The following is a 16,094-nucleotide window of genomic DNA, read 5'->3' as shown; positions in this document are numbered from 1 at the left end:
CCCCAAATGTCTGGCTATCTTTTGAAAAGCCATTTAGGTGCCTTAAGAAGAGCTATCATTAAGTCTTCTTTAATCAATCAAGAACTATTACAAATTCTGATAGGAGGGCAAATCTATATAAATGTTACAAACTAAAAATATAGGATTATTCTCATATTTCTTTAAATAATGGTTCTCAAGTGGGGAATGGAAATGGAGATGGAGGGTATTTGAATTACATGGGCCTCAACCCACACTTTTGAGACTTAGTCTTAGCTACTGTTTCTATGAAAGTGCTCATAATTTCTTGGCTTTAGAGATGGGAGAACAAAAAAACCCAAAAACATTGTAGAAGCATTGCCACATACAGTATATGCATGTTCTTATAAATGAGCCTCAGGCTCAAGATCACACAGATCAGAGAGAAGTTGATCTTGTTCAGTAGGTGCAGGTGGTTATGATTTTGGGATCTCTTCAATGTTCATTTTCTGACCTTTGACCTCTCTGATACTGTGATAGATGAGTAACTTAAAGGGGGAAAAAGGACATATGGTATTCATTTTTGCTTTAGTTACCCTTCCTCTAGTCCTGCCCTACTATTTAGATCTTTGTTCTGGTCTCTTTGCAGTTCACCATTGCTCTTAGGATGAAGTCCAAACCACTTAATTTTGCTGATAAGAGACTTTGTGACTGATAGTTGCTAATGTTGATAATCTAATTTCCCCTTTCCCCTTGCACTGTGGCACTGTACTACTCCAGAAGCAGTTCCCCAAATGTACTTGTGTTTTTTATGTCACTGTAGACTTACACTATTATCTCTGCTCAGGACACTTGCGCCCAGACTTTTTATCTTAGTTCCTACACATCCTTTAAATCTTAACTTAGGTGTCACCATTTGCAGAAGCTTTCCCTGACCCCTCGTGATCAAAGTAGATGCCCTTCTCATGTGCTCTTGTAACACCAAACTATAGTTCAGTATGATAAGATTGTACTCTTGAGTTCTTGTAGTGCTGTATGTGTGTTAGAACTGCACTGGAGTTCATTTAGTATTTATCTAAGCTCCTCAGGACAATCTGTATGCTGTTCAGAACAATGTTTGATGCACATTAGGTGCTCAGATATTTAGTGTTGAATTGAACCTCAAGTAATATGTTTCTAGTACCTGTGAATGTTTTTCAGAACATTCATTTCATGAACATTCAGAACATGTAAGAACATTTTGAATAGGATTTCTTAGTAACATGTGCATTATGGTTTTATGTGTTACTTATTTTGGATCAAAGTCAATTCTTTCCTCTTGTAGGTCCACAGGAAATATTTTATGGGAAATCAAGTTCTAAAAGTCTTTGCAGCAAAAGATGATGAGGTGAGTTGACAGTGGGTCTTTGAGGTAGTGCCACAGAATTGAATTGTCATTTTAAGTGAGCTGTTTGGGACGTTTATAGTTTAAAGTGACATTAATTATTGCAACAGCAGTGGGGAAATTCATTGTCCTTTAACTCTGAAAATGAAGAAATGATTAATGAATTTGTCATGGCATGAGCACAAGGCCTAAGGACATAGTCCTGCAATCGGACAGCAGGTAAGTGTTAAAAACAAAAACATTTGAACACATGCCTTTAGTGTGGGGATCTCATGGTTTGGGAAAATTGGGGTCAGGTTGACATTTTCATTGTCATGGGCATTGACCATTTAGTGCTGGCTCTAGCATCCTGGAGATGAGCTTCAATGACTCACTAGATTACTTCTGTCACTGAGAAGTTTGTCTTTTCCAATCCCTCCCTCTCTGCACTCTTTTCCTACCTTCCTGAGAGATTCTGTTTTCAGGCTGGTTTCTGCCTGGCTAACCACCCATGACTCTTGCATCCTACACTCACACTCTCTGTAAATATTTTCTGTGTAGCCTCTAAGTCACAGAACTTACTTCCTTGGAGATGTTTATCTAAACTGGAAGATTAGAATCTAATGTCTTTTTGAGACTACCAGAGCTGGCCTCCAATCCTGGAAGTATTTGCGTTTAAAATTACTAAACTGCACGTGGAAGGCTTGTTTGGGGTGAGGGCGCGGTGATGGTATCGGGGGATCTAGTCCTCTTAACCCTCTTTTTATCGGCACTTCTGAAGGGTGGCTGGCTACAGATCTGTGAATGGATGTGCCAGTGTTCTATCAGAACAGTTACAGTTAGGAGAAGGAAACACTTGGCTACCACTCTGTACCACTCAAACTCATTAGAGCGCACCAGGCGTGTGTGAATCCTCCATTTGAAAATCCTAGTTCACGGGCTTCTCCTGAATCAGATCCTGTTGGTAATCATGCAGTTCCGGTACATAGTCAACGCATCTGAACTGCACTTCTAACTTCTGTTCAAGTTTTAACTCCTCACTTTCCCTTTAGGCAAGGAAAATTCTGATCACTTCATGTGACTGCTGGGTATACAGTGAAGAATATCAAATCACAAAACTGTCGTTACCTCGGCTTGCTAGGGCAGCCTCATGGCTGGCCCAGTTCACATCCAGCCTCATACAGGCTCTGTAGATCACCAGGTCACTTTGAGTTCACTCGAGAAAAAAAAATTATCTACCAATGGGAAAGGGCTACGTTTTGGTGTCAGTTCTTGATGTCATAGTTAAAGAATAATATTAACTAATGGGAGCTTAGAGAAGCAGAGGAGTAAGAAAACTATGTCATATGAGTACTTCCAGTAAAAGATTGCATGGGGAAGACTTGTGTAGGAAGGTAGGGGAGTAGGAGGGATGACAGACATAATGCCTTCTTCATACATCTAGAGAATTATTATATGAAATAGAAATTAAACTATGCTTCCTCCCAGAGGGTAAATTGGAACCAACAGTTGGTGGTTTTGTTCAAGATGAATTATTTTGTCAATAAGGGTTACTATCTGCAAATGGATTGGTTCCTTGTGAGGTGGTCAGATCTGCACTCCCACTAGTTCCCCGGCAAAGTCTTTACTACCACCACTCAGATTTGGGGAGGAAATTCCTTCATGATGTGGGTTGTTAAACTAGATGAGTACTATTGTTTTTCAACTCAAATACTCTATGAGTATTTGAAAATTCTGTGAAAAATTCCTTTTAAAAAATGTTTTCTCTGGTCATTAGCATATAATTATTTTATCGTATGGAGTATCTACACTTTTTTGTGCTGATTTGCACTGTGTGTGGAAGAAAAGAGGAGGAGAGAAAGGAAAGGAAATGGGGTTCCGATTAGGTTTCCCACAGGTGTAGTATTGTGTTACAATGTAGCAGTCATTCAATACCCCATTCCTCCTTACTTTAAATATCCCAGTTGGTCCTGTCAAAGACATCCAAACAAAAGCTTGCAAACAAATTGCAAGTAGTCTCTTCCTCAGACCCCTATTGTGCTTCTCTGGCCTCTCTTATGGGACGTTATTTGGTACATATCTCACGTCTGCTAGTAAAGAGTGTAGTAAGTAGCTCAGTGAGATCAGGGACTTATCTTTGTTTTCTTACAGGCCCTAAGACAGTGCCTAGCAAAGAGTAGGCACTAAGTAAATACTCCTTGAATTGAACTGAAAGGGTAATGCATCTGTAATGAAATCTGTAGAGGATTTTGAAGATGGTATCGAGGTCATAGGTTTTTAGTGGAGGACATGGGAATATGCAGAGATAACTTCCATAGGGTTAGCCATAATACTGAGAAAAGTACAGACAAGGTGTTTGGGGAGTTATTGAGAGGGAGAGAGCTGGCTGAAGCAAATCTGAAATGGAGAGGGTATCAGTTTACTGAGCCTTGAAAATGGATCGAAAGCTAGAGAGCCAGAGGTTTGGAGAGGGCATTCTAACTAAAAAGAAATTGTATGAATAAAAAGTTGGAGGGGAAGTACAAGACCTTCAGGAATAATGGTCAGCTCACTGTGGCTGGAACAGAGGAATTGTTGGAGGTTTTTATGGGAGTGACATGACCATGAGTGACTTCAGAGGATAATTTCAGTAAGACACTGAGGTCAGTAGCTGGATTAGATTGAGGAATAATTGTGTTCTAAGCAGTGACAACAGCAAGATGATTTTGTGGAATTTAGAGGTAAAAGGGAAGAAAGATACAGATAGTAATTTATGGAGAGAGGGGACAAAGAAAGATTTTGTTTAGGAAGGCTGACTGGAGTTTATTAAGAGGGCGAGGGTATGGCCCGGCCGGGCGTGGCTCAGCGGTTGAGCATCGACCTAGGATCCAGGCGATCAGGGTTCGATTCCCGGTCAGGGCACATGCCCGGGTTGCGGGCTCGATCCCCAGTCGGGGGTGTGCAGGAGGCAGCCGATCAGTGACTCTTTCATCATTGATGTTTCTAGCTTTCTCTCCCTCTCCTTTCCTCTCTCTGAAATCAATAAAGACATATAAAAAAATTAAAAAATAAACAAATAAAAATAAAAGAAAAAAGAGGGCGAGGGTATGAATTCAGAGGGTAAGGAAGACTGAAGGGATAAGAGGAACAGGATAACGAAGCAGATTTCCAGAAGAGGTGTAGTAAACGTTATCAAATGCCAATGGCTACAGTGTCTCCTTGAAGTAGGTTGAGGAGCCCTTTTTAGAAAATGTGAAACAGGAAGAAAGTAGAACGCAGTGTTAGGGGTATGAGGCTCTGTTGTGAAAAGTCTCCTGTGTTGCATATGTGTTAATGCTGCGTCTTTCTTACTAGGCAGCAGCGGTGGCCCTTTCCTCACTGATTCATGCTTTGGATGAATTAGCCATGGTGGCCATAGTTCGCTACATTTATGACAAAAGAGCTAACCCTCAAGTTGGCGTGGCTTTTCCTCACATCAAGGACACCTATGAGGTATAACCCAGAGGGCTTTTATTCATGTTTTTTCCCTTCAGTTTCTTTATTTTAAACAGTGCTTCTCAATGATTAATGTGCGTGGGAATTGCTTGGGGGGCTTGTTAAAGTGAAGATTCTGATTCTGGAAGTGTCAGAGGGGCCTGGGATTCTGCATTTCTCACAAACGCCCAAGTAATGTCGCTGTTGCTGGCCTGTGAACTACACTTTCATTTGCAATGAAAGAACATAAATTAATATAAACATGTAAAGGACCATCTTATCAATTAGGAAAGGTTAAGCATGAGCCTCTGTTTGCCCAGCCCAGTGGCCTCCTGGTTCGCATCCTTTTTGATGTCTCAGAACCTAATGGGAAGAGATTACTTCTGTTTTTTACAACAGCCCTTACTATGGATCACTACCCATTTACTATGGTTAAAGGTTGAGGCTGTGATTTTGTTGTGATCCTTGTGTATTTCAGTTTTTTTAGGGCTCTCCTATTTAAAATATAAGTCTTTATTCTTACCATTTCCTGTTTCTCAAAGAACTTACTGGGGCAGAACTGAAAAAGAGCAAATAACTTGGCTTGCCCATCTGCCTTCCCGTCACCCTCTCTTCTCATTTGTTGTGTTGGTCATGCATTTTGCAGGTAGTCTTTGATAGTCTTTCTTTGAAGCATGTCTTTCATGTTTAATACTCTCTGTACTCTTTGCAGCTGTTTACAGGTAATAACGGAAATCAAAACACTTTACTTGCCATGTACCAGCATTGGGTCGTCTGATTTTCGAAGTCCTTTTGGTTTGTGTGCCACTTTCACAGTGTTGGGACCAGTTTTATATTTTTTCATTAATTCGGTTGTTTTTGCTTTTACCTCCTTTCTTTCTCATCAGTGTTTAGTGTATGTGCAGCTGCCTTTCATGGAAGACTTGAGGCAATACCTGTTTTCATCCTTGAAAAATAATAAGAAATGCACTCCCACGGGTGAGTGTATCTCCATTTTGCTCACTAATTGGCTCTGAATGCAAACTGTTCTTGGGAAATCACCTGTCTGCAACCATTGGCTGGGGCCAAGGTTCCACAGGGTGGAATTAGTCCGATCCAAGTCACATCATACACAGTAATGATGAAGGTGGTTCATCATGTGTTTTTCCAGTAGCAGGGATAAGTTTGCCCCAAACTGTCCGAGCACTCTCAAGGTTCCCGCTTCTGACTTAGGGCTTGTATCTAGGAAGCAGCTTGCTAGAAATGGATGTATGTTCTCTAGTTGTGAGCACAAGGTTTGCCCTCTGCTGGAGTTGACATGTAGTATTAAACCTGAGACTTTAGTGCCCTACATAAAATATATTGAAATGTGATAGTGCTGGCGATTACCTTTTCTCTTTGCCCTTTCTTTGAAGTTCACAGTAACAGTCTAAGTTGCAGTGTTCCTCATTTCCAGGAGTTTAAGCTTGATGAGGAAAGGTCTTTATTAAGCATCTGCTGCAAATGTCAGGATGCACACAGAATGATCTCACAGGCGCAGATCCCGTCTTCCAGAGAGCTCACAGTTTAGGACAGTTGTAATAAAATATAATGGTGGGCCCAGTGTAGAGAACATACCACAAAGGACACAAAACGATGAGTAGATGTTTTAGTTCACAAGTTTGCACCTGTGTCAGTGTAGGATTAGGGAATTTTGAGGTGAGTCTCAAAGCTGGGTTCTCTCTGTATGTTTCTTTGATTAGATGGTTGGGAGAAGTGTGCTATAGAAAAGCCAAGAAACAAATGGGCTTCTGGGGCTTGTGTCTTTACCAGCTAGAAATGAGTGCCTCTGCATCATGGTGGAGCTAGACACGGACTGTAATGTGCAGAAGCTGCCTGTGTAGTCTATCCCTACCTCTTAATAATTTCAAACTGTAAATGAGCAGAATGTTGAGAAATTATGGACAATGCACCATTCACTCAGGACCTAAAACATTAAATATCTGTCTGTTGATTTACTTTCTGTGAGTTGACATATTTTTGTTTGCGTTTTCTCCATTGGAAAAATGTATTATTAAAACTGTTTGGCACATTTCCCAAGTTGACATTCATGTAGGGGTGTGCCGTGCTCGAGTGATCCAGCCTGATACTAGCTTGTAATGGCAAATGAAAATCACTGAATGTTCACATACAGGTACCACCTACTCTGTTGCCAGGTGGATCCTGTAGTAGTCAGCTTAAATGGTGATGGCTGTGCCAGTGCCTGAAGCCTCCCCGAGAAAACCCAAAAATGGGATAGAAAGGTTGTGTGATAAATATCTGCATGCTCTTCCATTCTGTAGGAGCTATTGAAAAGGGAAATTTGTGAAGGTGGCAAATAGAAGCATAATGGACGTTTTAGGAACCACTTATACTTTTCTACCTTTTGCCTAGTGACTGTGGATGAGCCAAAAATAGCACCTCAGCGTTTAAGAGCTGAACTGTGTGTATGAATCAGCAGAATGAGAGTGACACATGGTGGTTTAAGTAGAAACATTTCTGGGAGAGTTGCCTTTCATCTACATTGCTTTGGGCCTTGTCATTTTTGTTGACCAGGTAGATTTTTATTGAGGAGCACTTGCTTTCTGTTAGGTATTAGGAGAGACGTAAAGAAAAGGAAGTCATGCTTTTGCTCTTAGGGATCTTTAGTGTTTGAGTAAGACATGTTCACAGGTGTGCATATGTGCAGAAGTGTGCTTAGTGCCATGAGGTTTGTGAGAGGAAAGGGTTCATTCTGCCTTCGGGGCGGGGGGGTGAAGGAATCTGCTCACTCTGGTCCAGTGGTCTTCCTGTTAAGTTATGTTCTGATACAAGTTATATTAAACCCTTATAAAGTTAATGCTTCATTACCAAAGGGGGTTTCTTTTTCTTTTTTAAATGTTTTTTCCTTTAACTAATTACTAGTATCTTTTTAATATTATTTCATTGAACTCTGAATATTTTGAATATGCCCAGTTGGGTTTTGTGTGGCTGTGGTGCACTCTCTGGAACAAACTCTTCCCTTTGACATGATACTCCACTGTCCAAAGCTCACTGAATGGAGCTGGAAAGGACTGAGGAGACCAGCTACTCTAAGTAACTCCTTTTTACAAGTAAGGAAACCCTGGCTGAGATAAGTGATTTGCATACCTAGAGACTATTTTTGGCAGAGCTGTGGCTGTTATTGTATAAATAGCATTGAGAGGAAAGCCTTTGTTTTAGGGGAAAACAGTGGAAGTAGTCACTTTTGCTTTCCGCTATTTTGTTTATCCTGGTCTTAGAGGCACAGCTGAGTGCTGTTGATGCTCTGATCGACTCCATGAGCTTGGTGAAGAAAAATGAAGAGGAGGACACCATTGAAGACTTATTTCCAACCACCAAAATCCCAAATCCTCAATTTCAGAGATTATTTCAGGTGAGAAAGGCAAGATGAACCAATCATGTTTTTTTAAATGAAAGTACCAAGTGAAAAATTAGGGTAATTGACTGGTCACAAACAAATGGTTTTGTCCTCTGAGGGTCTCAGTTGCTCTGTCTGTTTAATGGCAGAATGTCCCCTTCTTTCCATTAAAAGAGAAAAACACTCTGAGCTTTCAGAAAGAAAGAAGCCAAGTTGGATGCTATTTAATTTCTTTTCTGGAAAAAGGCTGTTGTTTTTTCAGGAGGGCTCAGTAAAAAGCAGATTCTCCCTTTATGCTTTTTCCAGGCTTTTCTACTCCTTCTGTACCTGGTAGTAGAGTTTTATGAACTGTATAATCATCACTACCGGGGAGGAAGTGTTCCAGTGCACATTTGTCAGAAATGTCATAATTAAAGGTAACAGAGAGGTGAGGTAGAGGTTATAGTATGAAATTATTAAAGAGTAACTAAAATACAGGAAAATATAAAATAGGCATTTCTGAGTCTTCGGCCAAAGGAATTGGAAGGTGGAGATTGGATTAAGGGGAACTGGGGAGGTTGACAAGAGAGCTGACTTATGCTGAGGAAGGGGAGGAACAGGCCAGGGCTGAAGAGGAAGGAATATTCCAGTCCTGGATTAACTCGGTGACAGCAGGACGGGACACAGGCTTCTCTGAACCCCCCAAACTGAAAAAAAATCATAAGCAGCTTTATCAGGTAAACTTTTCCCCCAGAGCAGTGGAGGGCCTATTTTTGAGGGATAGAGGGCTGTGATGGAGAGACCATTGACTGCTCCCCTTGAGCCACTTCTCAAAGTATCCTTAACTAGCTCAGGTCCACATTTAGTGCCGTTGTGATTTTGAGGGATCTTCTACGCAAGAGAAAATGTGTTGTTTTGATGCTTATAATTCCTTTAAGTAGTGGAGGAAGGGGGATAACTTTTGTTTTAAAATTAGAAATATGAAGCTTAACATGTAAAGGCCCAACTCAGTGAATGCTTTAGTATTTTGAGTGTAATCAAGTATAAATAGTTGTGTAAAAGTCAGCAGTGTTGGGTGTTTGATTACTGCTTACATCTTTAAGGGCTTTCTGCGCTGTTTTAGGTATGCTAATGACCTGAGGGAGGGCACTGTGAATTAAGAATTATGCACAAGAAGGTTGGGGGTAGATTCACAGGGTTTGGGATCATTTCAGTTTCCCCTTTTGCTTCACATTAAATAGGCCTGATGTTATGGATGCTCAAGGGAAAGTCAAGTAATTAGGAAAGAGGAAAATACAAGTCAATGAAACAAATGAATATGCTATGGAGAAGGAAGACTTGTGGTTGGTATCTGAAACAAGGGAGCAGCACTTGAAATTTGTAGAGGAAATTGGTACTTAATTCCTACCTCAAAGTTTTCTGAATTTGTAGGGTGTTGAATCTTGGAGGATATTTACTGTTTAAGCCAATGTATTTTTTATTTCTTAGAGTGGAGACTTCCAGCTTCCATTTCTGCAGGGTAGGAAAATAGTTCATGAGGTGGTAGAAATCATATACCTATGGTAGGAAACAGTATTTTGAAATTGCAAGAGCTTATCACCTCTCTGGTTTTTCTTCAGAATTACTAATGTACATGTTGTTTAAAGATGGGAATGGTAGGAATGCCAATCTAACCTTGGAACTGATTCTATAGCAATTCAAGGAGAATGTCAGTGAATTGAGAGTTTAATTTTATCTTTTTCATTCTTAATGGTATCCTCTCCCTTTGCTTGCGTTTTTGTACTCCTTTCAGAGTATTTGCTTTTCTGTGTAGATGCCAGTACTGCCAAGGCCTAGCTTAGTAGACTCAAAGCAGTGAGATGATTGAATGGAAGTGGCTTGCTGTCCAGATTTCCACTCGTGTGAGCAGTGGGGAAACTTCCATGGCCTCGATCTTGGCTCCACTCTTGTCATTCCATCAATCAGTATCAGTTAGGTGTTTGTTATTTACCAGGCACTATTTTCGATATTTGGAATTTAGCCATAAACAAGACAAACAAGATGTCTAATTTCAAGGGGGAAGGTTGAGTAATAAACAAGTAAACTAAAAAATTGATAAGATAATTCTAGTTAGTGGTAATTCTGTAAGAAATATAAAACAAGATTGAGAGAGCATGACTGCAGGTAGGATGGGGTGAGAGACTCCTTTGTATAGTGTCAGGGAAGCCTCTCTGAGGAGGTAATAGCTGAGTGAGGAACAGAGTGATAAAAGGGCCAGCTCTGTTGAGGTCTAGGGGAAGGCAGAAGAGGCAGAGGGAGCTTTGAGCACAGGCCGCACAATCTGGAATGGGCTTGGCATAAGAGTGGAACAGGAACAGCCTAGTCCACCAGGGTTGCTGTGAGTGAGGAGGGTGGCAGGTGATGTGACAAGGGAGGTGTGCAGGGACTGTGTTACGTGCAACCTTAGGATGGTAGGGAGCTTGTTTTAAAATGACTTTAGTTAGTTAGAACAGTGAAAGTGGATGCAGGTAGACCAGTTAGAAGGTGACTGTGATAGCCCAAATGACGGGTGATGGGGCCTGAACAAGAGTGGTAGTAGTGGAGGTTGCCGGAACAATACACTGGTGGAGAACAATCCAGACTCAGCACCCGAGCGAGCTTTGAACAGACCAGTATTCTCATCTCTTCCACATGTTTCCTCCTGGGACTCACTGAGCATGGGCAGGTTCCCTTTAGCCACCTGTTTCATCTCCACACATTGTTTTCTAAGAAAGATTAAGCAAGGGAGAAAACACAGTGTTGAAGGGAGGGGGAGGTAAAAGGATTATAACCAAAAAATTATCATCTCACACTGTCAGAGGTTCTTGTGTTTTAGGAGACCTCATATGTTCTACAAGTAGTTAAAGTGCCAGCCTCTTTTTATAAGATGAGGCTCTTCCAGGTGGACCTCAGCTGACAGTGCTAGGAGGCTTGGATCTGTTTCCCAGCTGGTGTTAGATAGCATCCATGTCCTGCTAACCAAGGTGGTCCTGGGCCCACTGTCTTTGTTCCCTTATATAGGGTGGGAATGACATAGTACTCCCAAGCTGAAGATGGAGGACCCCTGATCAGAAAGTATAATGAAGCCGTATTTGGTGTCTGCACCTGTGTTTTAAAATGCTTATACTTTTTCCGCAGTGTCTGCTGCACAGAGCTCTCCATCCCCAGCAGCCTCTGCCCCCAATTCAGCAGCATGTTTTGAATATGCTGGATCCCCCCACTGAGGTGACAGCTAAATGTGAGATTCCTCTCTCTAAAATAAAGACCCTGTTCCCTCTAACTGAAGCCATCAAGAAAAAGGGTCAACTGACTGCTCAGGACATTTTCCAAGACAAGTGAGTACTTGATGTGGTTGCACTTCACATTGGACGACATGAGATTGCTGGTAGTCATAGACTGGGGCTCTGGAACTAACAGCTGAATGTGGGTTTGTGGAATCACAATGGTGGGAGGAAGAAACTTTGATATTTGACCCTTGCAAGTACTGGTTTCTCCTGTCTGTCCATTGTAGGGCTCTTTTATTCTTGCTCTTCACCTGGAATGGAGAGCTATCTTCTGGGCTGTTGACTTTTTGATCAGCATCAAATTCTTGGTAAATTATATATATTTATATATATATGAAGGCTAAACAGTTTTGAATATTTAAAACTAAGCTTTACCATTTTTTAAAGTAGGGTGCTGGGGGTGAGAGGGGCGAAGGTCGTAAGGTTTTTCGGTTGGGAGGTTACGTGTCAGGAGAATGTCAGTGAGATTTTTGGAGGAAAAGTGGAAAGGAGAGTGAAAAACCTGGCCCCGCGTCAGTGATGTACTTGGTTATAGCATCAGTGAGATGTTTGTACTTTAAGGGTAGCAAAATGCCTTTCGTACAAATTCTCAAATCAAATCAAGCTTCTAGGTAGCTATTAGGTTTTTTCCTTTCATCAAATTCTTTTCAGAATCTGTATCAATTTCCATTCAAAACAAAACACAAACCATAAGAAATTGTTTTTGATTATTCAGAATAATTTGGGTGTATAACATTGATTTTACCAGTTTTAGGTTTGGTTATTAGTGACTTTTCCACCCAGATAAAAATGATCTATTCATTTCTTTAGATTGTATTCTGAGATCTAGGTTTAGGCCATAATTTTTTTTCATGCTGTGAGCATCCTTAAAATCATTATTTCTAATTCTATATCTGATAGATTGCTTATCTCCATTTCATTTTAGCTCTTTTTCTGGAGACTTCTCTTGTTCTTTCACTTGGGACTTGTTTTTTTGTCTCCCCATTTTGGCTGCCTATTTGGGTTTGTTTCTATGTTTTAGGTGGGCCTTCTAGGACTCTCAGTCTTTTTTGGGTGTCTGGTGCAGGCCAATGCCAGATGCTGTTTGTGATTGGCCTTGAGTACTCTTTGGAGCTATCAACAACCCATGGCTTGAGGTCCCTTCTGTTGGGGCTGGGTGCCTTTGGACAGGACCAAGGTGCATACCAAAATCTGCTTTTCCAAGGCCCAGGTCCAGAAGCAGATCAGGCAGAGACTCAAAGCACTCTGAGTTCAGCCTTTGCCTGCATGCTGATTAATCTGATTCTCTTAATGAGCCTCAGGCTATAGAAGCTCCTTAGGGTAGGGTGAGAGGTTTTCCAGCAGGGTGGGGCAATTGTTTTCCCCTCGGGCAAAAGCTGCTTGGAAGGTAAATGTCTGCCAGCATAAGATGTCCTCTGCAGTATGGGGGAATGACTAAGTACAGGAATCCAGTGGGGTGCCCTCTGAGCTCTATCTCCAGAGCCCACAACCCTAGATTCTCCTCACACAGTTCTAGTCCACTCTATCCTCCCTCTGCCAGATCCCAAGATGAGTGGCTGCACACAAAACTCTGTGTATTGACTCTTCATGACAGGCTTTTTTTTTTTTTTTTTTTTAAAGGAACTGATTTGAGAGAGAGAGGTAGATTTGTTGTTCCACTTATTTATGCATTCATTGGTTGATTCTTTTATGTGCCCTGACTGGGGATCGAACCTGAAACCTTGAGTTATTGGGAGGATGCTCTAACCAGCTGAGCTACCCAGTCAGGGCTGTGCATTGACTCTTTAAGATGGGGCCTGTATTTCCAGCCATCTCTTTCTGGCAGACAGAAACCCGGCTGCTTTTCACAGCCAGATGTTATGTGGGCACCTTTCTTAGTTCTGGTGCTCTTGTCTGGGAAGCCCAGCTTGGGGTTTAGGCCCCAGAGTCCTCAGTGGGAACCCCCACAGCTGAGATATCCCTCTGGACCTTCAGCTGCTGCCTGTGGGAGCCCAGCCAGCCCTCTTGCGCCTCCACACTTCCTACCAGTCTCTATGTGGTCTCCACTTTTCCTCCTTGGTTATGAGGGTGCTCTCCAGCTCATCTTCAGTTGCAGTTGATGTTGATTATTCAGGGTGGTTTTTCTATATTTTATTTGTAATTCCAGTTTAGTCCCGGGAGAGTGTCAGTGTAGCTTCCACTCAGTCCGCCACCATCTTTAATCTCTAGGCCACATTTTTCTGTGATTTCTTTCCCACAGCTGTATCTTTATTGACAAGTAAAACTTACAATTTGTAAATACCCCATTGGAAGAGTACTGAGCAATTTTCAGAAACCTTCACAGGATTCTGTAAATTGTTAGTTTAATAATTATCTTCCAAGATTAATAGAAAGCTTTATGCTTTCTGTGGGTTTGTAGAGGTTAGAATTGAAAAAAAAAAAATTATGAGATTGGTAGATTCTATCATGTGCATTCCTAATAGTGTGGAGAGTTTTTTGTTTCTCTTTAGTCATGCCTTCTTCTACATAGGAAGGCTGTCACTGGAAGTCTGCTTTCCCTCTTCTAGCCTCATCTACCCATGTCCCTCTGGATTAGTATTTTAGAACAGTTTAATAAAACATTGAGCCCTTTTCTTCCTCTGGCAGCCTTGCTTTAGCCTCACCGCAGTCATCCAGCTATTCTCTGTGTTAAAACTGCAGTTCATTCTCCTGATTACCTTCTGCTGTTGTGGGCAAGGAAGGGATCATTTCCCCTTCTCACATTGATTAAAATGTAAATTATCTGATTTAAAAAACCACGGAGGCTTTTGTTCTGTGACTTGATCCTGGCTGTGAAGACACCTTCAGCTCTAATCCTACCACTCACTCTCTGGAAGCTTGAGTGCTGGCTGCTTGTTTTTGTCTCCTGTCATGGTCAGCAATGTAGCTGGGTAGTCTGCCTGGGACCAGAGAAAGAGTTCTCTCGCTCACACACACCCACTCACACTCCCGTTCTCTACCCTTTCTTCTTTGTTTTTAAGAACTTCAGAAACGATACACTTAACAAATATTTATCAAGTACTTCTTGTATTTAAGAAGAAGGATTCAGTCCCTTTTGCAAGGTTCTTAAAACCCTTAATTTTTATGCTAAGGCCCCCACCAGTTTTTAGAGGTGGTCTCCCTACAGAGAAAAAAATTGCTAACAACTAATTATACTCTTGCATATATTCAGCATCCCTGTATCCAGGGTACATATTTCCAGTGTAGGGATGAGGGACAAAGATTGGCGAGTGAGCAGATGCTGTTCAGGAAGTGTCAGAGACCAAGACAAAGAGCCCTGAGCTGGAATAACTAGTTTTCATTTCAGCTTTCAACTATCTGATATTGGTTAAATAATTATACCTTTATGAGAGTTTCTCCATCTAAAAAGAGCCTCATCACAAGAGATAGTGTAACAATGAAATCATAGATATTAAAGCACTTTGAACTATTTGGAGGGAAGGCAATAGTCAAAACCCAAAGCAATAATATCATTATTATTAAAAGCAATGAACATTTGAGAAGATCTACTATTCCCGCTGAACCTGTTGAAACCCTAGTGTTAGAAGTCATATCTTCATTTCAAAAGAGTAAGCACCACCTGACATTGTAGTCCAGAAATGTACTAAATATTACTCTTCTATACAAGCATTGCTTCCCTTAATGTTGCTTGAAATAGGTAGCTTGCATGAGAATTAGGACATCTGAGGTCTAATCCTACTTGTGCAACTGAATCATATGTGGTCTTGATTTCTTCTTGTCTCTATGCAGATGGTCTAAAGTTTTCTACTTTTTCAAGCCCCTGAGACTCCCTGCCACTTACTTACAGCAGCCAGCCTCACCTGGTTCCTGGTTAAGATGTCAGACTTCATAGTTGGTCCCCTTGCTCTGCAGTGTGATCTTAGGCACAAGTTGCTGTCCTCCATAAGCTTCAATTTTCTCACGAGTCAATAGGGGTAATAGGAATATCTGTCTCAGAGTTGTCATGAGGGTTAATTGAACAATATATGCTAGTCACTGTTGTAGTTCTAGAACCCGCACAGTGCCTAACACATAATATGCATACAGTGTTTGTGAGGAAATGACTTACAAAATCCTAGTCATGTCCCTGGCACATTTCTGATGACTCCGGCAGTGATAATTTTACAGAGAAAATAGAGGCCCCTAGGTAGGAACTCCTCAGTTTTTTTTGGCCCATCTTATATAAAAACATACTTGTATTGCTTCTACCTTTGTTTCCTTCTTTCCTGTCTCAGTGGAAGAGGGTACCTCATCCTGCCCCAAATTAATCCTTCACCTGTGTCCTGAGATGCCATCTTCTGTCTTATCTGGTACCTTAGTCCAGTAGAATTTCTTCCCTCTCTGTGTATTTTCGGCTTCTCCCTTTGTACCAGCTCCTTTCCCTCTACACATTAACATTTTATTTCTTTCCTCTACAACAAAATAAAATAACCCTCTTGCTTCCTCCCTTTAGTTGCTACCTATCTTCATCTTTCCTTCCACAGCCAGGCTAATTGGAAGACTGGTCTACGCAGCTTCTTTACCCAGTACTCATTGTCTCGGGCTTCTGCCCCCAATGCCGTCTTGAAACTGTTCTTCCAGAAGACACCAACTGCTTAAATTGACTTCAGCTTGGCAGCCCTTTTCTTTCTTGACCTCTTTATAG

At 41.3% G+C, this 16,094-nt stretch overlaps 1 protein-coding gene across 2 annotated transcripts in view; it reads left to right on the top strand.

Annotated features, from left to right (window-relative positions):
• Positions 1-16,094, top strand: part of XRCC5 (X-ray repair cross complementing 5) — a 77,491-nt gene that overhangs the window by 22,077 nt on the left and 39,320 nt on the right. For both annotated transcript variants that reach the window (XM_081142937.1, XM_081142938.1), the window contains 5 exons: positions 1,283-1,345; positions 4,655-4,792; positions 5,662-5,752; positions 8,032-8,165; positions 11,286-11,482. In XM_081142937.1, the coding sequence (XP_080999063.1) occupies positions 1,283-1,345; positions 4,655-4,792; positions 5,662-5,752; positions 8,032-8,165; positions 11,286-11,482 (623 nt within the window). The remainder of the gene's footprint in view (positions 1-1,282; positions 1,346-4,654; positions 4,793-5,661; positions 5,753-8,031; positions 8,166-11,285; positions 11,483-16,094) is intronic.

Source organism: Miniopterus schreibersii (assembly GCF_964146895.1).
Source record: "Miniopterus schreibersii genome assembly, chromosome: 7".
NCBI classification, from domain to species: domain Eukaryota; kingdom Metazoa; phylum Chordata; class Mammalia; order Chiroptera; family Miniopteridae; genus Miniopterus; species Miniopterus schreibersii.
Note: the sequence above shows the minus strand (reverse complement) of the source record. Positions and strands in the feature narration are given on the sequence as shown.